Below are 21,617 nucleotides of genomic sequence, written 5' to 3'. Positions count from 1 at the left end.
AAGCCGGGAACGTACCTTGGGGAAAAAGCACGTAGATGTGCCTGCCCGAAAAAAATTATGACTCTGTCCTGGAATGATTCTCTGCAAACAATATGGTTGTCCTACAACAGGATTAAGGAAACTGACGTTTTGTCTAGAAACCATTTTACCGAGAATAGATTTTGTGAATTTATCTGGAAAGTTAACATTTTCTTGAATTTCCAATTTAAGCTATAAGAGAATAACTCTATGAAGTGGATACAATTTTTTAAATTTATCATAGGTACTTTACGCTGGAAGTGCAAATGTTTATAAAATTTGATCGTTAAAGATTGCTCGCTGTTTGGCCGATTGAAAATGGCACACAGATTTTGATACATAATTCTGCTTGAGAGCTAATACATAAATGCATAATTTATATTTGATATAAAACTAAGACTTGTCTTTGAACCTAGCCTTGAATGTAGCAAATTTTGCTACCTACCAGTGCTCATTGCCCAATATTGTCAGCGTTTCGGTATAATTTTTAGCCAACAGTGAAAATGGTCGGAATTTGTTTGAATTTTGGTTTCTGCATTGTTCAGCACAATCATGTCAACCAATATCTACCACCGATTCCTCCAAAGTTTTTCAGTATGTCTTTGATAGCACGTGAGGAGGATGGAGTGCAAATCTCAGCACTGCCTGCCCAGGTTGTATAATTTAGGCTTTTTCAAGAAATAGCTTTCTTTTAAGGCAATTTTCTTTGATGAGAGCATTATAATCATAGTGTAAATAATTGTGTAAATACAGCTTGAAAAAGACCAGTTAGGTAAGATACACAATTGATAATATCCATGTAATCATTTCCACCCCAGTATTTAAATATCTCCCGTGTGGTCTAGTGGTTAGGATTCGGCGCTCTCACCGCCGCGGCCGGGGTTCGATTCCCCGCACGGGAGTAGTTTTTCTTTCGGCTAGAAACTTTTCCCTCATCTTTGATCCTCCTTTCCAGCAGATGGACAAATTTTTTCGACTTTAAAAAGTGATTTACAAAAACTGATATACAGCTTGCCACTAAAAATTAATTATGTTAATAATGAAAAACCTGACAAGAATGTACACTACAAGAACCAGTGAATTAAAGTTCAGTCTAAGAAGTTCAAGAACAATTTTAAAAGAACACAAACAACACTGGTCAAAAGTTAAGAAGAAATTTAGAACAAACTGAGGCTAAGCTACTGTAAAATGTAATTTGGACTATGTTTAATCTCAAAAACGAGGTTTTTTGCTATTTAGGGGTATTTTTTCGCTGAATTTTCAAACTTGTCGGCAAACGACGAATGTCTCACTCATTTTGTTAGCAAATGAGGCCTGGAAACACCCTCACATCGCACTAGCTAGCAACAGTTCAAGGACAAATTAAGAACAATCCAGCCATTTACTGGTTCTTATAAAAAGAGTGTACATTGGGTACAGTGTACAAAGAGTCTAAATTGAAAAGAATGTACAACGTAGTATTTGAAAAAACAAGTAAAGAATAGCAATCATCATATTGTTTTTTTCTTTCAATTTAGGCTTTACTAAAGGTCTTGGATTATAATGCAGAAAACCTTATGACCACATTGGCCTCTCTCGGTGAAGTCGCCACTTTGGCTCCGAACATTTTCGAAAGCAAGCACAAGGAAGTTATTATCCAGTTCGTTGTAAAGGACCTTATCATCGTGGATAGGGTATGAGCTCAACATATCTTCTTCTTTTTAATACGATCCTTCAAATTTCCATGCAGCTAGTTGTTTGAAGTTTAAGTATAACTTTTAATTGGTACTTTTTATAAACGGCGAACTTTGAAGTGCAAATACAAGGCCTGTCGTGCGAAAATTCTTCTTTTTTGTAGAATATTTTTCAGCAAAAGGAGCTCACACAGGCTCACTATTAATGCTACCACGAGCGACAAGTACAGCCTATGGAACCGACTCATTGACCTTTAGAGGTAGCACCCTCTGGAATAGCCCACCTGACACCCTGAAAAGCTCACCCTCTCTTGCAGGCTTAAAAAACTGATAAAAATTGGAAGGGTGAAAAATGCACGTGCAAAGATTGTTGTAAATATTTTCTTGATAGTTCGTCTGAATTAGGTATTTTATACGCGGTTGTCAAAAGCCAACTGTATACAATTAAATAAAAAATGATAGAAATAGTAATATAAAATATGAGTTATGTTTTGTTTTCAAGATTAGTTTCCTTCACTCAAAAAAATCTGCCATTAAATATTACATTGTGTATCAAATGAAACAAGATTATTGCTTAGGACATTTTATAATTGAGACTCGAATTTGTCCCTATTAAAAGTTCATTCAAGCTCAATTTTGCCGACAATTTCTTTCTTCAAAGAATTATATAATACTTTAAAATGCCAAAAGAAGGGAAAGTGTTTTAAGAAATAAGTGAATCTCAAGATTTTCTTTTGGTTCTATTGTGCTGTGCAAGAAAATGCTCTAATTTCTTGAGCTAGCAAAGAAAGTATTCCCCTGGCTAGGCTAAAGTCACATCTCTACAAAACCTTTGCAAAGTGTTTTAAGTTGCAACGGTGAGCTTTTCTCCTTCCTTCTTTTCTTTGCATTTTTTGTCCAAAAGAGACTATAAAATTTCTTTTAACTTCGCATTTTGGTGTGTAAAAGGTGTGTAAAAGTTTAAATTTGATTATCAAATCGTTCTGCTAATAATTTGTTGCTTTAGATCTTAATTGATTCTAGTTTGATTCCAAAACCTTTTGTCTTCATTTAGTGTAATTTACCTGAAAGTTTTTTTGGGTTTAGGAAAGTGCCACCAGTTCACAAGAAAGTGACGACGAATGGGGAGATGAAGAAGACATTTCAAATGAGACTCAACTTAAGGTATCAGTTGATTTCTTGTATTATAAAATATTAATATTCCTTAACCTCATTTAAATTTTCATGGAGCTCTTCAGATTTGTGGTAGGTATCGTCAATCTGCAGCACAAGTAGCGGCATGTTTACTTCGTCTAGTGAATTTTTGACATAGATTTTCTTCTAAAGACTGAAAGGAACGATTCTTGTACGCGGCCCCTAATGATCTCTATATCAAGTTATGTTATTTTAAATTAACCATGAAATTTTCAACTCATGGAAATATGAAGTTTTGAAGCTATTTTTTATCGTAACACAACTCTATACTTCAGCTGTTAAATTTTGAAAATATCACTCCTATGTAATGCATCAACGTCTTCAAGTTTATTAGATCTTAACTAAATGACTCCGACAATTATGAGAAGATGCAATCACACTTTGTCAAGAGACTACGATAACGTAGACCTCAAAGTCGACTTTCACGAGACAAGGCAATTAACTGTCAGATTACGTGAGGCGTGATTGTTTTTTCAGGCAAAGTTAAAGATTATTTTTCTTGGTTTCTTTAGAGTTAACATTCGATGATAGTTTTTACATTTAACCTACTGTAACCTACAATTTGACGTGAAAAAACGTGAAAAAACTGTTGTCATGACCAAGTGACTCGAGTCGAAATTATTTCGTATCATTTGTCAAATTATTTCTGTTGACGTCTTTATTAAGTCAATTTTAAAATTGCAGGAGATTATCATTTAGTCACGACTACTAGACTGTCCTTCTTGATCTAGGGTAGTCATGGGTAATGTCGGACACCTGTAATTGTTTTGCCAATCTTTCATTACCACTATTTCTTTCCGATAACATTGTTTGTTCGTAGGACACCGTATCTATAAGGAATTTTCTGATGAGTTTATTTTTGTATCACAATACTTTTGTTGTTTTTCTGAAATCGGTGCTGGTCACTTCCTTTGGGTAATGTCGGACATCCGTGGGTAATGATCCTAACGTCTTTTGTTTGTTGTTATAGAGTTGGTTTAGAGTTTTTTCTCTGATTCATTATGTATTTATTATGTTTATAATTGATAGGCAGTAGCATAAAAACATTTGTTTGCTTTTGTAGATTCAAGGTATTAAGCTAATGGTGAAATGGCTTCTTGGTCTTCAGTCAAACTTTTCCAAGGCAGCCACTCCTGTTTTTCGACTGCTGAACACCATACTCGAGAATGATGGTGACGTCAATGAACAAGGACTGCTCAGGTTGGTATCCTTTTCGCATGACATTTAAAACAGTTAATAGTAAAATTAAGAACAGTAAGGATTCTTTTAGGAACAAGTTAATGAAAATCTCATTGATAAGGGAAAGATTCATCTTGGCTATTTAGATATCCTTAAGACTTAGATCTTGCATCAGCAAAGTTTATTTGAGATCTTTTCATAATGTTTGGGTAAACCCTTTTTATTTGATGATGAAGAAATTTTCAGCTCGTATCACTTGATTAATGAACTGCTAAAAGTTTTATTTCCGGTGATTGCTGACATTTCCTGAAAGTTTAATGAACCTTATACATCCATATTTCAAAACTTTGAGGTTGATCTTACAAACTTTGTGAAGTTTACATTCTGGTTATACATTTGCGATGAATTTTTAAAAACTTGGCTCAGTGATTTAGTTATAATTCCTCAGGTTAATATTGAAAGTTTTGAAAATGAATTAGCTTAACCTATCAGCTTAACCCATCTAACAATGAAGTTGATTCAAAATGGCTGATGAAGTATTTTGTTACTTCCTTGTTTCTTCGTTAGAAGGTCAGTTTAACCGGAAGCGAATACATTCATAGCTATTTTTTACAAGTCTCTTAATAGAAAGCAAAACCAATTTCCCTTTATAACACATGTGATGCAAAATATAATGGTACCAAATAGATGATCTGTTAAACACCCCGAAACTTCCCGAAATGACGTTACAATGACGTCACATGTCTATAAAATTATACACTATAGGCTATGTAACTATAAAAGTCGAATTGACATGTAGCCAGATAGCAGGAACGTTTGGAGCTGTCTGCTTTTCTAACTTTTGATATGGTTTGTATGATTTTCCAATAGAAACAAAGACAAGTCAAGAATGCGGCTGGCTGCTGCCAATGGCATCTTAAAACTTGTTGAAAATGTCCATTATGCTGACGTCATTTCTGTTAAACAGTTCTTACGGATTGCCTGGACGGTTCAGGTATATTGAACACACTGTGCTTGTCTAGAAATTACTTAAGGAAAACTTGCGCTCAATTCATAAGCATTTTCCTTCAAAGATTCCTGTATGTTTCCAGTAAAATTTCCAGTATGTTACACTACACGCAGAATACAGCTTAACGCTATGTCTTTGTAATGCTATGACTGCTAAGGCTTTTTGTAGATATATATATATATATATATATATATATATATATGCTTATTTACTCTCATGTCGCCTTAACTTCCCCTCTCTTTGGTTGACGTCATTTACAGATTGTGGCATCTAAATGCCTATATAAACGGCATCATACCAACTAGGTATGTTAAACGTAGAGACAGACGTTGTTCCCTATATTAGCCAAAGCTTAAAACAATGGAATTCATCTAGAATGGGCATTGATTACCTTGTCTGATGAAGCTTTTCTTAGTAGACAGATTATCAGAAGACTAGGGGGAACTGAAAGCCAACAAAACTTTCTAGGTGTTTTTAGTAAAATACTCTTAACGATTCTACTATTTTGTTTGATTTTTTTTACCAATGTTCATCCCACTTTTCTTAAAGGATTCGTGTTATGAAGTGCGTCAGAAATTTTCAGTCAAGCTTCACAAGGCCCTTGAAGTACTAAAGCTGCCTTTAGACTATCTGGCATTTTTCATGCTTTCTGCTGTCGACCCATCCAAGGATCGAAGGAATCAGGTATAATCAATAACTAGCTGTCTTCGTTGACTATTGTTGTGATCATTGAACTTTTGTGATAACGGACCTGTCAAACAGATAGATGCAACTCTTTTCATATTATTTCATAAAATAATATGGACATGGTACCAAAACATCACATGGGTTCCCTCTGGCCCCCTACCTTGAGCCCCAATAATGTTTTGTGCTGCGGCCCTTTTACTCTATGTCAACTGTGTCGGTTTTCTCTAGTTATTGGATTTGAAATAATTTTCACCGATCCCATATGAAGGCTATCGATACGGGCAAAAATCTTTCCTTTTCGCAGAGAGACCTTCTGGTAGGTGATAAATGGAACCCTAATCAAGCGGTCTAAATATCATATCTAATTTAATCCATGTCTGGACTGCCCCACATAGCATTAAAGGCTAAGGCTATTATGCATTGCTGTTAGGCTTACACTTTAATCATCCCCCTGAAAATTAATAAGAGTTTCAATAATGGCAGTAAAGGGGCTACGATTCTGACTGCTGCTACCAATTTCGAAAGTTGGATCTAAGGTTCCTTTTCGATCTTTCTAGAAAGGATGACCTAAATGCTAGGCCTTCTTTAGCAATGTTAGGATTTAAGTAAGGCTATGAAACAACCTTTTTGTTATCGTGTGCGGAAAAAGTTCCTGGCTTTTTTGGCTACAGCTCGCCCTGGTTGATCTGTAGGCGAAGATGCAAGTGGTTAAATCACTTGACTGCATTGCAGAAGATTGGAATCTTGGTTCGGTCCATGACTTTGACGCTCGTCGCCAGTCCCCCTAGCACCAAATGGATATCTGGTTGTAACATCGTGGAAACCTTTGCCAGCCAGTAAAGGATTTGGCCACCAGACCTCAAAATTAATTAGTTCCCTTATAGGAACTGTTGGCAGATCGAAGTTTGAATGCACCCTTACCTTTTTGGCAGATATATTGTTTTCAGATTCTCAGTTGAAACAAAAAACATTAATTCATTCTACATAATCAGAGATGTCAAGAAATAACCCAGGTTTCGATCGAATCTCGTGCTGATACATTCTTGATCCACTTTGATTCAAACGGCAGTCGTGAATGCAAATCCATATGATCGGATTGAATTGTTTTTTTTTAGGAATCTCTGATCAATATCTATTTCCAATAAAAAATGTCTCTATCGTTCAAAACTACCAATTTCAGTATCTGTTCATTATTGAATTTCAGCGTTGTAGATTTTACGAGGACTGTGAAAACCACTAGTTCAAGTTAGATTGCTATGAATGTGCCTGTCATAGTTAAGCCACCTCTGCCACATAGTCAGACCATCATATATTGACATATATTTATCCCAACAGGCACGCCAAATGATTGCAAAGAATGCACAGACACGTAGAGATTACATCAAGCAAAACCCTAACGTTGCCAGTATGTTGAAAGAATTTTTCGAACAGAATGTATAATCGTGTTTGTATGGATTTAAATTCCTTTAGACCAGGTCAGAATGCTGTTTAGGTAACTTGAAGTCAACACTGCTGTAGGAACTTTGGCCCTCGTAATCTATTGCTCTGATTAGGTCCCTCAATCTCATTTTACACAGTTTATATTCTAGACTTTAACGTGAATTAATCGAAAACTGCTAAAATACGCATTTATGTTGTTGTTATGTCATTATATGTTAGTTTTATATTTTCAATGATAGATAGAATAAGAACACACACAGATACCACGAAGAAAGGTCCTGGCGATTTTATTTAACATTTTGATGCACAATTTTGCAGTTTCTGAGCTTAAATCTATACATTTGAGGCAATAAGTCAGTTCTTGCTAGTTATTTTTCGTTGATTTTATGTTAGTTTTGTTGCGTTAAAGATTTCTTTTTACTTTTTATCGCATAATATTCGCGATAAAAAGTAAGTCGTGTCTAGTAATTTTGCCGTGTCCTTGAGTTTTCTTTGCCATTTTTCAGGTCGGCCCTATACGATTCTGCCAGAGTACGCACTTCCTTATGTCATATATCTGATGGCGCATAACCCCGATTTCGATCCGAAAAAAGGAGATTCTTTGTCCGAAGCAAAAGAGTAAGCCTTCAATGATTTCTGCATTCACTGTTGAATCCAATTCATTTTATGAATTCAGCCTAAGGATCAGATTAATGCTTAAGCTAGGGAAAGAAAATGAAGACTGATTATATTGATAAGTCTTATTTTGATTATTTCCTGTTAGATAGACAGCCAAGTCAGACAAATTCAAATCTAATCTATTGTGGCTTGAGTTGAGTGCCTTCCTAAATCACTAATGTATTTAAAGGACTTATCATCAATATTTTTTGCGTTCTGATGTTTATTTAATTGGTTAATTTAGGCAAAAGGTTAAACAGCGCCAACCCTCCTTTGTTTAAACAGATGGTCTCAGGCCTCGGTTTTTAAACAGTTTTAAGTCGTTGTCGTGGCAAAGTCTTATATACCTTAAATATTAGCAAAAACCTTAATTGGAACTAAATTGCGAACGAAAATTTCTTCATAAAAGTTTTGCGGCTGAATTTAGCCTTATAGGCTTGTAAGACAATTATCTTAACCATATTGACTTTTATGACCATATAAGCCCTTTGAGTTTTAAGTTTATTTAGTTCTCGATTTGGACAAATCAAAATACGATTTTAATGGACGTCTTTCTGATTTAAGAAATAGTTTCATACTTAAATTCTAGGATGTTGCAAGCAATGACTTGCTTGCTTCGGTGCAACCCACTGATATTGATTCATATGCACTTCCATCAGTTCATACAAGAACTTATTAAAGTATTCGTTTTTATTTTGAACAGATACTTGTGGTTTTTCCTTGAACCTCTTCTCGGCTCGAAAGCAGAAAATTCAAGCTTCTTGAAGAAGCTAGCTGAAAACATCAAACAGGTTCAAGATGCCGAGGACCCTGACAATGATGTTGCAAATGAGGTATATTCCTTCATTTTAGAAACAAGAATACATGTTTAAGTAGCTATCTGCATTAAATAATATTGCCAATCTCATCATCAATCTATCTTGCTTTTATTCGCATGTCCGTTGCTCATATTTTAAGGCCATGCCTTAGGACTATTCCCAAACACTGTATAAATTGGACAATGGCCTAATTCAGTAGGAATTTGATGACATCATCATGAAGACCGTAGCTGGTGAGGCCATTTGTGCGCCCATTTCTTGACATTTGATCGCCACCACTCTCTATCTCCGATAACGCGATGATTATTTTTCCACAGAAATTATACGTCATTTGCGATATTGTCATTTGGCTTTTAACCAACAAGGTATGATTGTTTTGGACTGTATTAAATGCTTAGAGATTTATTTACAGTTTTTCCAATGCTTTGCGTTCCAATGCTTTCCAATGCCAAATAGCTCTTCTTGTTCCTCAATTATGATATTTCTAGAAAGGCTTAGTACATTCAAGTCAACAATTTAGGCTTGATTCTTGTATCATCGACATACTCTTTGTGGCCCTTATTAGAGCCATTTATGTATGTTATAACCTATTTTGTTTATTCAAGATCGGTTTTTCGTTTTGAACCCCCTTTGTTGCCTCACGAGCATCGTGCTTCGCTTTTTCGTCAAGCAATTCTTCTCTGTAATCAAGAAAAGTCATATCTTTGTGTCTTGTGAGATCTTTTGAGACCAGGTTTTCCTGTTATGTGAGCTCTTTCCCTGACTTATTATGTTTCTGCTTTTAATCAGATTCACACACTAGTTCTAAAGGATTTTCCTGGTAATCCCGTGCTTCCTAAAAAGTTATTCCATGCCGCAAAGAAGCCAGTAAGTCATTACTGTAATCACTTGATAAATGCCCTTTGCACCGATTTTTAATTTGCTTTTGAATGAAATATGAACTTTTTATCAGAAGAGTGAAATTACATGTATATCGAGTGAACTTAAAACTATACTTTGAGCGACAGGGTCAGATGTACAGCAATTTAACAGAATAAATGGGCTACTGGGAAATTTGCTAGAATAGAATGCTTCTTGTCATGCATTTTGAAATTGTCTTTTAGATATGGAGTGTTTTGAGTTTTGTGCTAATTGCAGTGTTTTGATAGCTCAACAGGTTGTTTTTACAATCTTGTTCGAAATTGCCCTTAGAACAATCGAGAGTGCTTTTCAAGCCATTTGTACCAAAGCTTGAAAAAATTCCGATATTATCACCAATTTCTGCAAATCATCGGATGTGCTTATTCCTGCTCTTGGTGCAATTCATATTTCTGTTCATTAAAATTAAGGTTTTCATACATGTGCAAACCTGTTGTTGTATCCATATTTGTGCAACCTTGACTGAGATCTCTTGAATTGCAGGCAAAGCCAAATACGAAGAACTATCTTCCTGCAAGTTTCCACCTTCCGCCCAAAGTAACAAAGTGCTATTCTATTCTTTTGCAAAAGTTACAATTTTCACCCTTTTATTTAATCCTTTCCTCAGAACAAATATCAAACCTGTTATTTTAAACTTAGTATTGCTGCGCAGAAGAATGAACCCAGTTTTTGTTGTTGTTGCTGTTGTTGTGTGTTATTTTTAATAGTAATTATTCAAAATTTCTTTTAGCCTAAAAAACCTGGTGTCATTGAAATGAAGCCGGTTCCCACGAAGGTTTCTTCGTCGAAAAGGTGAGGCATTGAAAAAGCTCTTCGTAATCTTTTGCATTTACTTGGCATCAATTGTTTGGATACCGAAAATAAAGGCCTGGCCAGACGGACCAAACGTCTCTTGGTTGGGGTGGTTATTCGAGGGGGGCTTTTACGAGGGGGGGCTTTTACGAGGGGGGCTTATTAACAACCTCGTATTATTAAAATACCTCGTGTATTTTAATAGGAATTTCTTTATGAAAATTTCATTATTACCAAAAGTATGAATTTTTGTGGTAATTCATAGGCAACCTCAGATGGTAAAAATCAACAAATCGAGGGGGGGACTTATTGGCAATTTATAGTTCTAGGGTGGGGACTTATTCGAGGGGACCAATTCCAACATACGGCATTCTTTAATAAACTTTTTTTTAATTACCCTACACCTTCTTTGACCGTGCTCAACTACAATAATACTTGTGAGCCATACATGCGCATCACAATAGTTTATGTTGAGTTGACAGTCTCTGATTTTGGGCGATACAAGATAGGAAAAGAGGAAATTTATTCTATCGTTAAGAAAACTTAGTAATTGTTAGCGTAAAATTGCTCTTTGCATGAAACATTCAAATGGTCTTGAAAAAGGGAATCCATTTTGTAAGCAAGAAGGATCTTTGCCTTTATCTTCATACTTTTGTTAGCCATGCAGTTGGTATAGACAGTAATTTTTAAACCATGCAATACACAGATCTGTGAAAGAAGTCTTGTGTTTGTGTGCTCTTAGACCTTTTTTCAAGAAGCAAATCGTTATATGTTTTATTTAGATTATCAACTGCTCCGCTCCAGCAATCCTAGTTTCGGTTATAACAGCACCTAGCTTCCTTCCTTTATTAATATCTTACTTGAATCGTTTTTAGATCCACAAGAGTACGACTAAAAGGGGACGAATTCAAAGTTTTGATGAGCAAAGTGGTTGAAGAAAAACAGGATGAGAAGGACTGCCTGTGAGTTTATATAATTTTACCCTCTAGTTTCGAAGAGAGACAAACTTTGTTTTGGCAACATATTTCTAACTAATTGTTAGTTTCTATCATTTGGTACCATGATTGACTTTCTTAAATAGGCATCTGCCTTGAAATGTATTTCATGCAGACCTAAACAAGCATTACTGGAGGTAGCCACAAGAATTGCTTTAAAATTATTTGCTGCAAATAGTTAATCACAAGCCTGTAAGAAACACGCCGTGGTCGGTGATCTGACAGCCAGAAGTAGTGATGCTTTTGATATAATTTTTGAGACCTTGTTGTAAAAGTCATAGGATCTGTCTAATGCTTAATGTTTGAGCAGGCAGGGTCATTATGTAGTTGTTTTTTGGGAGGTATTCACTAAAAGGAGATGGACGTTATTTGGAAATGTCTGTTATAGGGGATGTCCGTTGTTGGGGGTGGTCGTTATTAGAAAGTGCCCGTTATTAGTCGGTGGTCTTTATATGATATGTCTGTTATTGGGATGGGTTTATTAATTAAGAGATGTGTCCGTTTTTGGGAATTGTTCGTTTTGAGTGGTGTCCGTTATTTGAAGTGTCGCATTATTGGAATATGCCCTTTGAAGGCAGTCTCAATGTATGGCTAAGTAGTTCAGATGTAACAAAGTCTTGGCAGACATTCTACAATGACTGTCATTCTGAACAATCCCTCGCAATGACATTTCAACTAAAAAATGTTAATCTGACTTTATCTTGTTTGGCGAGAAGCAAAAACCAATCATTTTGTAGGACTTAGGTGTTGTCCTCGAATTATATTTCCAGCTCGTCTAGCAGAGGTGACTGAGCTTAAACGACCATTAATAGAATTTGCCTGATCAGGTAGAGAGAAAATCGCCATCCTCAGTGTAAATCAAAGGGTTTTTAAGTAATATTGATACACCTGTGAAAGCAATCTTGCTCAAGATATTTCTTGTGGGAAACTGCCAAAAAATGAACATGAATTTTCAATTGAAATATCAATCTAACTTTTATAGTTTGTTATATCTGCTTAGCTACTTTGCTGTCTGTGTGGCCTTGAGGTGTCGAGAAAAAACAGAAACAATCCAGAGTCATTTGTTTAAATAAGTTGTCAGGTGTTTCTTATAAAATTATCATTCGCAATAGTTCTAAATACTGCACTGTTTCCTGTTGCCAATGCTTTAAAGATGTTGGAGATAATGACGAGTCTTGCTTTAAAGCTTTTGTAAACATAGCGCATTCTTTGAATCATAATTAGGATGTTACCCCTTCTTTGGCATTCTTCTCGCAGAATTTGTGGCAGGAAATATTTCTAGGAAATATAACACAAATTGTCAATGAAATTTATATCAAAAACCGCGAAATAGATATCTGTAAGCCTTTGAGACGCCCTAAGTGTAACTGCAGGCCTCGGTTGTGTAGCTGTTCTTCTGCGTCAAAAAGCAACTTCAGACAAGAGCCTTCTTTTTTCAAGAGCTAGGTGGCCGAACCTATGTGAAAACCAATTCATTCTAGTTAATTAACAACTCAATCGGGTATTGTAACAATCCGCTCAAAATGGTTTTAAGATGATGAAAAATGCCCGAGAAAATTAAAAACGATGCAAAGCCAGGCAATGTTTAGCAGTTCTCTATTGAACCTTTCCCAGTTTTTTGAAGATTGTATTGGCTAAATGCGTCACTTTCTGTCTTCTGCGACGTAAGCTAGTTAGCTAGAAACTCAAGGTATGCTTGAGGTAATCAAAAATAATAAATAAGGCAGTGACGAGTTTAAAAAACATGAAACTAATTATTGTTATCGGTGCTAACGTTTACCTGTTTTTTCAGGTTTGACGTTTTCCCTCTAGCTAGATTTATGAAGTCAGCGTTCTCGTTGAACCTTAAGTCTGCTTAGATTTGAAAAGGTTAAGCCCGGGATTTTATTTTGATATGAATTCCAATACATTCTAAGCCCTTGGTTTATGATCTGGTGGCTCTTATCATTTGTACATGTCTGGAAGATTTTTATCGCCTCCCTTTTCCGGGTCAGTCACAAAAACAATTTCCCTTGTTGTATTCAATATTTTGAAGCAAAAATGTTTTAAAGATAACACCAAATTCAAAACAATATTATTGCTAACAATGGCTATCTTTTTAAGATTTTCCAACCTTGAGATACAACAGAGTGTTGTCAACAGTAAAGATAGAATGTTGCGTCATAGAAACATTCTCGATATAATTGTCAAACAAAAGTATTATTCTTATAACATTATGAAGCTATGGCAGTTTTGTTGCAGCTGACATTTGAGTCAGTCATTTAGAAAAGGATTTCTTAAACATGTATTAATAGCTGTGATGTGAAAGTTTTTAATGATCAGATATGTTCTTAATTTGGACCTTTCACGTTAAATGGGACGTACGGCTGTCATTGGATCGAATTTAAACCCGTCCTTAAGCTTGGTCAGAATTATTTTAAATTGGATATTCTTTGAATTAAAAAGAGCCGGCTCTTATCCAATACTTTGAATAAACACAGTGAATTGTGGTTAACTAGCTCGACCTTTAGACGTGTCGTTGCAAATATCCTTAAGCATACACAGGGAACACCTCTCTTCTAAACTCTAATCCCATTTGTAGGAGTATTACATTGCATTCGCTCTTAATTGATGGCTGTAACTTAGCCGATTTTACAATGTCCTTGCTAAAGCTAGAAGTTGTTTCTTATTCCAGCGCTGTCGTCTGTCCTACGTCCTATACCAAAAGTAGAAGAAATAGGCCAAGTAAAGCGCTATGAATCATCTAGAATATAAACGCAAGACTGGATTAATCCAAAATAGTCTATTCAGCATTGCTAATTTCATCACAATCTTTGCTAAAAGATCAAGAACAGGATATACAATGATGTTAATCCTTTACGACGGAAGCTAAATCGAATGTATTAAAATGAAGCGTATCTGCTTCGACGCATTCCCGTAAATTTTACACAATACTTGCTAGATGGCTCCCTACCAGTTTTTATTTAGGTTTTGCCATGTTTTAAGCACAATCCAGAAGAGATTCGGTCCCACAGCAAACAGTTGTAAGGGAAGTTGTGAAAAACAAACGAATGTAGTTCCCACCCTCACAGGTTTTGAAAATTTTGGTTCATAGGCCGGGGGCAAAAGGAACAGAGTTCAAGATTTCAGTTTCCAGAAAGTTCGTTTGTGTTAAGACGTGAAGGAACAACTAACAATTACTTGCGTCATATACTTCAGCGCCACCCCGATAAAATTCTAGGTCCTTATGGCTTTCCTTTGAATAGCATTTATCTTGATATGTTTGATAACCAGTTTAAAACTAAGGAAAACTCAGAAAACTCTTGGAAAACTTACTTATACTAGCCATATTCAGCTAGATATATTTGTTATCTTGATTTTATTGCTGCAATTAATGTTAACTTGTTTCCTTTTTGAAGGACTGTGGAAGACAACGTAGACGACAGTTCTGCAGAAGAGAACATTTCAGAGGAACCAGGCTTGGACGATGCGGTCATTTCAACGAACAAAGTTGACGAAAGCAACGAGCAGGAAACGGTTGAAGTCCAAATAAAGGCGAAAGGGAAGAAGTCAGATTTAGAGGATGATGGTAAGTTAGAAGACAAAATTGCAGATCATTCGGATGCAAGTTCCCTGATGGCGGAGTCTGTGGAGGAGCTTGCTGAAGAGGTAGCAGATGTTCTGGAGAAAGAAACGAGGTAGGATTGTTTGCATTATGAAAATGGCCTTTATCCTCTTGTGAAACTACTCGAATCGCCCTTATGTTTAATTGGATCTGCGAAGATGTGGCTCTTACATTAATGTCTTTTTCGTTGGTAAACCAAGACTTAATGAGTACTATAGGTCTATAGGGATAATAACAGGAGTGTTTTATTCTCATGCACTTATCATACAGTATTTTTTATAGGAGAGAAAATTCGCGTATGTTTATTACGCAAACAGAACGGATAAATAAGTTATCCTGATTAAATGTGCCTATCCAGTATTGATGCTTGAAGCATTTTCATGTGTCGGTAATAGCAAATAGAAAGGACGCTTATATCTTTGAAGTCCTTTAGGCGTTAACCCTTGTGTACTTCATAAGTAACAGAGATGGTGTTGATCACGTTAAAAAATCGGAAATTAGTTCCTTTCAGAGCTGCAAGCTTTTCTTGTTTATCGTGGATAATGTGGGGTTATTCTCTCAGGGAAATTAAAGTTTGTTCTCTTTATGTTGACAAAAAGCCCCTGCATAAGCAAGTCCCTACGGAAAGCCAGTGTAACCACTCAAGATTTCCGATCACCTAAACAAATTACAATTATCGTTTAACAAATTTAATTTGGTTGTGGAGAATTGGTGGTAAGAGACGGCATGCCTGCGAGTTCTTTAAAGGTTTTAAAGTGTCTTCGCTTTAATACCGTTGATAAACCAATAGATGCTTACTGACGTGGAATGAAGACCTTGATTTTAACGCACACTTTTCTCATCAGATATCACATAATTGGTCCCAAAAATAGGCGATAAATAAATTTTGATAACGCTACTGTTCATAAGCGATTGTTTCAGCTATAGCTGTGTAGGTATAAGAACATACTTGCTGCCTTGAGCTGTGCATTGATCTTGTCTGATGAAGTGATACGCAAGCTTAGAGCAGTTTTTATGTCAAAGTGTATTTATTAAGGTTATTGCTGCCTGAGCCAAATAGATGGCGTGCACTTTCGACTGCCTTATCTTTTATATAACTACACATTTGATTTGGCAGAAATCTACGATTGGCTGGTAATAAACGAAGCAAGGTAGTACCCGAGGAAACGCCCGCTGTTTCTTCAAGAAAACGAATGAGCCAAAAGAAGATTGAGCGGTATGTTTTATCATGTCTCGTTTCTGTTCTTCCTAGCTGCCATGCTCTATCAGCCTCATCTGCGGTCTTTGCTGGCGGTTTCCTGTACAAGTTGGCATACGTTATGTAATGTTCTGTACTGTTTATGTACTGTTTATGTACTGTTTATGTACTGTTTATGTACTGTACTGTACTGTACTGTACTGTACTGTACTGTACTGTACTGTACTGTACTGTACTGTACTGTACTGTACTGTACTGTGCTGTGCTGTTCTGTACTGTGCTGTTCTGTACTGTACTGTTCTGTGCTGTTCTGTTCTGTGCTGTTCAGTTCTGTACTGTACTGTTCTGTACTGTACTGTACTGTACTGTACTGTACTGTACTGTACTGTACTGTACTGTACTGTACTGTACTGTACTTTTCTGCACTGTTCTGTTCTGTACTGTTCTGTACTGTACTGTTCTGTACTGTACTGTTCTGTGCTGTTCTGTGCTGTTCTGTGTTGTTCTGTGCTGTTCTGTGCTGTTCTGTGCTGTTCTGTGCTGTTCTGTACTGTTCTGTACTGTTCTGTACTGTTCTGTGCTGTTCTGTACTGTAATGAAATGTACTTGCTATTTCCAATATTCGCAAAAATATATGTCATGAAGTAGCATAAAAGAAACCTGAGCTTAAACTCTTTCTGTACTGTTTCACAATACTTTCATTCTGCTAATAATCCTTTGAGGTGGTCTTTTCTATGAAGAGTCAATTTCCAATTTCAGATATTAGTTTTCTCGGCTCACCAAATGGTTTGTCACCTCAATTACTGAATTTTTTGTTCATGGCTTTGATACCAGGAAAAACCATTAACGAAATTTGGTGCCAGCCTTTAAAGCAGGTCATATTGCCTCAAGTAGTCTACCTGCTTTTCCCATTCAAGGAATGCAAGAGCGACACCTTACACCACGACTTTTACTGCCTTCAACTTTTTAAGCGGGTCTCGTGTTCATGCTGCGACCTGCCTGACAATGTAGATACTTTGAGAAGGGGTTTTCTATGGCCGCACCTTTTCATTTTTTTTGCATGTTGGAGAGCAGAACCCGACAATCTGAATAACGTTTTAAAGAATATATATAACCAAAAATTACTAGACAATAATCGTAGGGAAGGGCCGTATACTATCTATTCTCTAAGATCCAATCGATGGAAGTATTGAGATTAAAAAGCGTTTTGAAAAATATTCAGATTTGTCTTGTTTATTATGTGCAGTATCTCCACTGAAGGGAAACCTCTCGATAACAAACACTTTCAAGCAACGAACAAAGGAATGTGTCTTGTAATTTATTTTCTTTGGTCAAAGTCTAGAAGTTATCTCCATACAACGGGCACCTCCATACAACCTTGAGTAACCCTGCGCCCACTGGTGTTTGTTATAAGGAGGTGACAAAAACTTATAAATTTTGCCGAATCGATTATTTATCCTTGTTGTGTCTGAACGACACCCTGGCAGGCAACATAATAATGTCGTGATTTTGGCCTCACAGAACTCAGTCCACTGACAATGACGGAAGTGTCGAGGAGGAAGTAGAAAAAGAACAGGAGAAAGAAGTTTGTGAAACTTTGACTCGTTATTTTTAGCTTATTATCACAATTTATACATTGTGAATTGTTACATTTCATTTCCCTCAACAATCCCAAGGGTGGTTGATATAGGTTTTTTGCCATCTTCTTTGTTGTTCTTCACCTTCGTTTTTCTCTTGCTCTATTTCTTCGTATTGATCTTCCTTATCTTCTTTGTTCTCTTCTTCTTTCTCTTCTTCTCCCTTACTCACGGCTACCTCCACTTCTTCTTCTTTCTCCTTTTATCCTTCTTCCTCTTCTTCTTTATCTTTTTCTTTATCTTCTTCTTTTTCTTCCTCTTTCGGCTCTACCGCTCTTGTTTGCTATTTTTCAAGAAAATGCTCTTCAGTAACACTTTGTTAAACGCACTTTAAACTTTAAATGTCTACATATAGTACAGTCATTATTGCACTCTAAAAATCCACTTAATTACAACCTACTTTTGCCACATAACAACAACACCTACTTTTTGTTGACCTATCACGGCTATGAATTTGTCCGACTAAGTCCCATCCAACTGAATCTACCCGACTACGTACTGCGACTTCACCCAAGTTTAAGGCTACCTGACTCCACACACGTTTTATGCTACCCAACTCCACCCAAGCTAGATTCTACCCGTATTAGTCTTTCTCTGCCAGTATACTGATATATTGACGCCCTAAACCTCTGATAAAAGCTTTAAAACAGAGTTACACAAGCCGAGCCTTTGCGCAAATGCTGGAATTTCATGCAGACAACGTGTGACAGTAACATATGTCTTTGTGGATTTGTGCTACTTTAATAGAACCTTGAGAGTGTGTTAATACCAACTGACTGTCATGTTAAGATTTACTTATCTCCATTGGACTGCCTTTATCATAGATTTTGACCAGCGTTTGGATTTGCAGCTGTCGTTCACTCAGTAATGCGTGTGTGTTTAGAAAAGGTTCAGTCGTTTTAATAAATCATTAAGTTGATGGGCCTCCGATGGGCAGACACAAACCTGTCCCTTATTTATCTGCTTGTATTTCATGTGAACCCAAAACGTGCAGTGAGTCATAAATCAACTAGTTACTATATCATTTCCTTGCAAATTGTTGCTAGTTTTCCAAGATAAGTTCATCTGAGTAACTCCCATCGTTTGTTAAACATATTTCGTCAACAATTATTTCATAGCTTTTTGAATGATCAATAGTGTTTAATAGTTTGCACTACTAATTTATAATATATTTTTACCAATTTTCAGGCTGGTCTATACCGAGAATTTTTTTTATAATCCTAATGGATATTCATAGGTTGAGTAAGCCTCAGCGATGTGCTTCCTCTCGAATCCCAAATGGCAATTCTGCCTTCAGATCATCGAATGTTTATGGTTCTGTATATTTATGATCAGCTCTCTTACATATTTCATGCTTCAAATTCCATTAAAGTATCCTACTTTAATCTTCTTTTCATCTTCCCCCTTTTAGGAAAGAGAACCGAAAATAGTCCCTGAAGAGAGGCCATCTGAAGGGATGAGTGTAAGTATTTTTCAGTAATCTTACTTTTTGTTGCCACAAATTTTCCATGTAACTTGGAAAATTGGCTCCGACTATTTTAGCTGTGACAATTATGTTATTAGATATTTGTAACATTTTCTGTCCTCTTGTGTTTTAAAATTGTGTAAAATGTAAACGGCTTTTAGAAAACGATGAAAAAGTCAGGCCATTTCAGAGCCTCCTGGATGACTGTTCTGCTCAATAACAAAAGACCTCTATAACCTCTTCTAAAGAAAGTTTCGTTGGTAGCATCTTCAAGTTTTTAAATATTTTTAAGCACCCCCTTTTGCTTGTCGTTGTTAGTTGATAATTTGTTTATATTTGTGCATTCAGTTGATGCAAATGTTTTAAATTCATGTTTCATTTGCTTTAATGTTAGGTAAAAAGGAAAAGACGCAAAAAGTGAGCAGCTAAATTCCTCCGTCGCAAAAACGAAGCAGACAATAATCTAAATATATTTGGATGAGCCTAAAATATGAACTTTTTCAGGTGAATACATGATGAACACATATTTTTAAGTGTTTCTTTAAAGATAAAAAACGTTTGATATGTACAGTTATTAAAGAGACCTTTATTTTATACTTTGATACAAAAATATTGTGCATTTTAATAACTATTTCTCGTAAAATCCCTAAAGATCCTAGTACGTTTGCTACGATTCACAGTTCTAGGTTGATGTCAACTTCTACTAAAAAACAATAATAAAAACGTCTCAGTTGGGTAGCAGTTCCTGTCCAACTTTTTCTGGGGTGCTCCAAAATTATGACAGATTTTTTAACTTCCTTTAACTTAATACTAGAGATATCAAGTTAAATGTTCTCTCAATAAAAAGCGTGGACAACAACAGCTGAACCCTATGTACCATTCCGACACCCTTCCATTCCCTCCGTTATAATCCACTAGAAGCACTGTTTCGTCGCGTTTAACGAACAGCCAACTGCGAAAGTTCCGTGACTGGATATTGTGCTCCTTACTTCATTGTTTGTAAGTTGTAACGTTATTTTGCTTTCAGTTATTTTCATGTAGTCTTTAGTATGTTAACTTGTTGTAACTAATCCATTTGAAACTAGTGTCAATGTTTTGAAACTATGTGACTCTTAGTACCACCGTTCGATGCAGTTGTTCCTGTGTATTTTAGCGTTTGATGTTTCCATGAACCGTTCTGAGATTTATCCCTTAGTTCGTCAGTTGAATTCTAATCTTTAATGGCAACAACTTGTAAAGATTGCTTTGTAAGAATATTTCTAAGCTTCTGTCAATAATATTTTCATAGGACTTTGTTATATCAGGGTATGAACTATGTAGGACTCGGCCGTCCAGAAAATTGGTTGTGCTGATGGTTCCAATAATGAAAGTTTCCATAAGACAGGTTTTCATTTCAAGCCTAATATGGAAAACTGCTGTTTCCCTCATACTATATTATATGAACCCATCCACTGGTTGATATATCACTCTGTTTACATATATTGAATCCGCGGCCATATAAAATGAGCGGCCTCTATTGTAATAGGTTCGGTCCGTGGATAAGGAGGATAAGGAAGGGGTGACACCTTGCTGCCCAGTCTCCTGATAGGTGAAAACTTCGATATCTCAATTGGACTGTTGAAGGCAGAAAGTCGACAAATGATAGATAGACAGTCGTTAATGGTGGAAGTATCAAATAATTGTTTTGGTTCGATAACACTTTTTTGTAGTCAGTGATGATAGAGAAAGGGCCAGGAGCCTTTAGCAAAGGAGCCTATAGCAAAGCAGCCTATAGCAAAGCCCCAACAACACCGTGATAAATTCGGTTGAACTGACAATCATGATTCGTGCGTTCAAATAATGGGCCGTTCAGCGCACAATTGATAATGTTTCATGACTGATTTAATCAACTTCGCAAGTTCAGCCTAAGTTTTTCACGCACCGCCCTCTCCTCTTCAGCTACTGAACTGACACTTTTATCTTGCAACCACTAGATTTCTGCAACAGATCTTTTCATTACCCTGTAGCGTGCTTCTTTGTGGTGCCTTATGCCTACGCAGGCTCATCCATAACGAGGCTCCACTTCTTATCATCATGTGTAAGGCCCGAGGGTTGGGTGTGCTGTGGTTAGCCCACTCAGGCCATCAGAATTCGTGCCACGCCACTCTTTACTGTTTGATTCATGGTCTTAGACTGTTATCAAGGATTCTACTGTCTCAAAGAAACTCCTAATTATCATGATATATTCCGCAGACGTGGTGTTTACTTAATTTCAATGCAACTTAAGATATTTAAAGCGTAATCCAATTTACTTTCACATTTCCAAACCGTTCTTATCTGCCCTTAATGTTACG

The 21,617-nt window shown here is 36.3% G+C and overlaps 1 protein-coding gene and 1 non-coding gene across 3 annotated transcripts in view; both read left to right on the top strand.

Moving 5' to 3' along the window:
* Window positions 1–20,471, top strand: part of LOC135685907 (sister chromatid cohesion protein PDS5 homolog B) — a 34,529-nt gene extending 14,058 nt beyond the window's left edge. Inside the window, exons 19-36 of one of the 2 annotated variants that reach the window (XM_065202000.2) lie at window positions 1,536–1,691; window positions 2,778–2,855; window positions 3,949–4,085; window positions 4,935–5,058; window positions 5,623–5,757; window positions 7,096–7,165; window positions 7,707–7,818; window positions 8,561–8,690; window positions 8,993–9,040; window positions 9,465–9,542; window positions 10,077–10,130; window positions 10,324–10,385; window positions 11,261–11,347; window positions 14,779–15,057; window positions 16,102–16,200; window positions 17,704–17,767; window positions 19,231–19,281; window positions 19,679–20,471. In XM_065202000.2, the coding sequence (XP_065058072.2) occupies window positions 1,536–1,691; window positions 2,778–2,855; window positions 3,949–4,085; window positions 4,935–5,058; window positions 5,623–5,757; window positions 7,096–7,165; window positions 7,707–7,818; window positions 8,561–8,690; window positions 8,993–9,040; window positions 9,465–9,542; window positions 10,077–10,130; window positions 10,324–10,385; window positions 11,261–11,347; window positions 14,779–15,057; window positions 16,102–16,200; window positions 17,704–17,767; window positions 19,231–19,281; window positions 19,679–19,705 (1,791 nt within the window). In that variant the 3' untranslated portion in view covers window positions 19,706–20,471. The remainder of the gene's footprint in view (window positions 1–1,535; window positions 1,692–2,777; window positions 2,856–3,948; window positions 4,086–4,934; window positions 5,059–5,622; window positions 5,758–7,095; window positions 7,166–7,706; window positions 7,819–8,560; window positions 8,691–8,992; window positions 9,041–9,464; window positions 9,543–10,076; window positions 10,131–10,323; window positions 10,386–11,260; window positions 11,348–14,778; window positions 15,058–16,101; window positions 16,201–17,703; window positions 17,768–19,230; window positions 19,282–19,678) is intronic. The other variant, XM_065202001.2, reaches the window with a different exon arrangement.
* Trnae-cuc (transfer RNA glutamic acid (anticodon CUC)) lies at window positions 849–920 on the top strand. The gene has a single exon. It is a non-coding gene; the product is annotated as a tRNA-Glu (tRNA).
* Window positions 20,472–21,617: the final 1,146 nt, after the last annotated feature.

The sequence above is a fragment of the Rhopilema esculentum genome, chromosome 6, assembly GCF_057945365.1.
Source record: "Rhopilema esculentum isolate cy_ngs chromosome 6, ASM5794536v1, whole genome shotgun sequence".
Taxonomy (NCBI): domain Eukaryota; kingdom Metazoa; phylum Cnidaria; class Scyphozoa; order Rhizostomeae; family Rhizostomatidae; genus Rhopilema; species Rhopilema esculentum.
The sequence above is the reverse complement of the archived record's forward strand: the minus strand, read 5'-3'. Positions and strand labels throughout refer to the sequence as shown.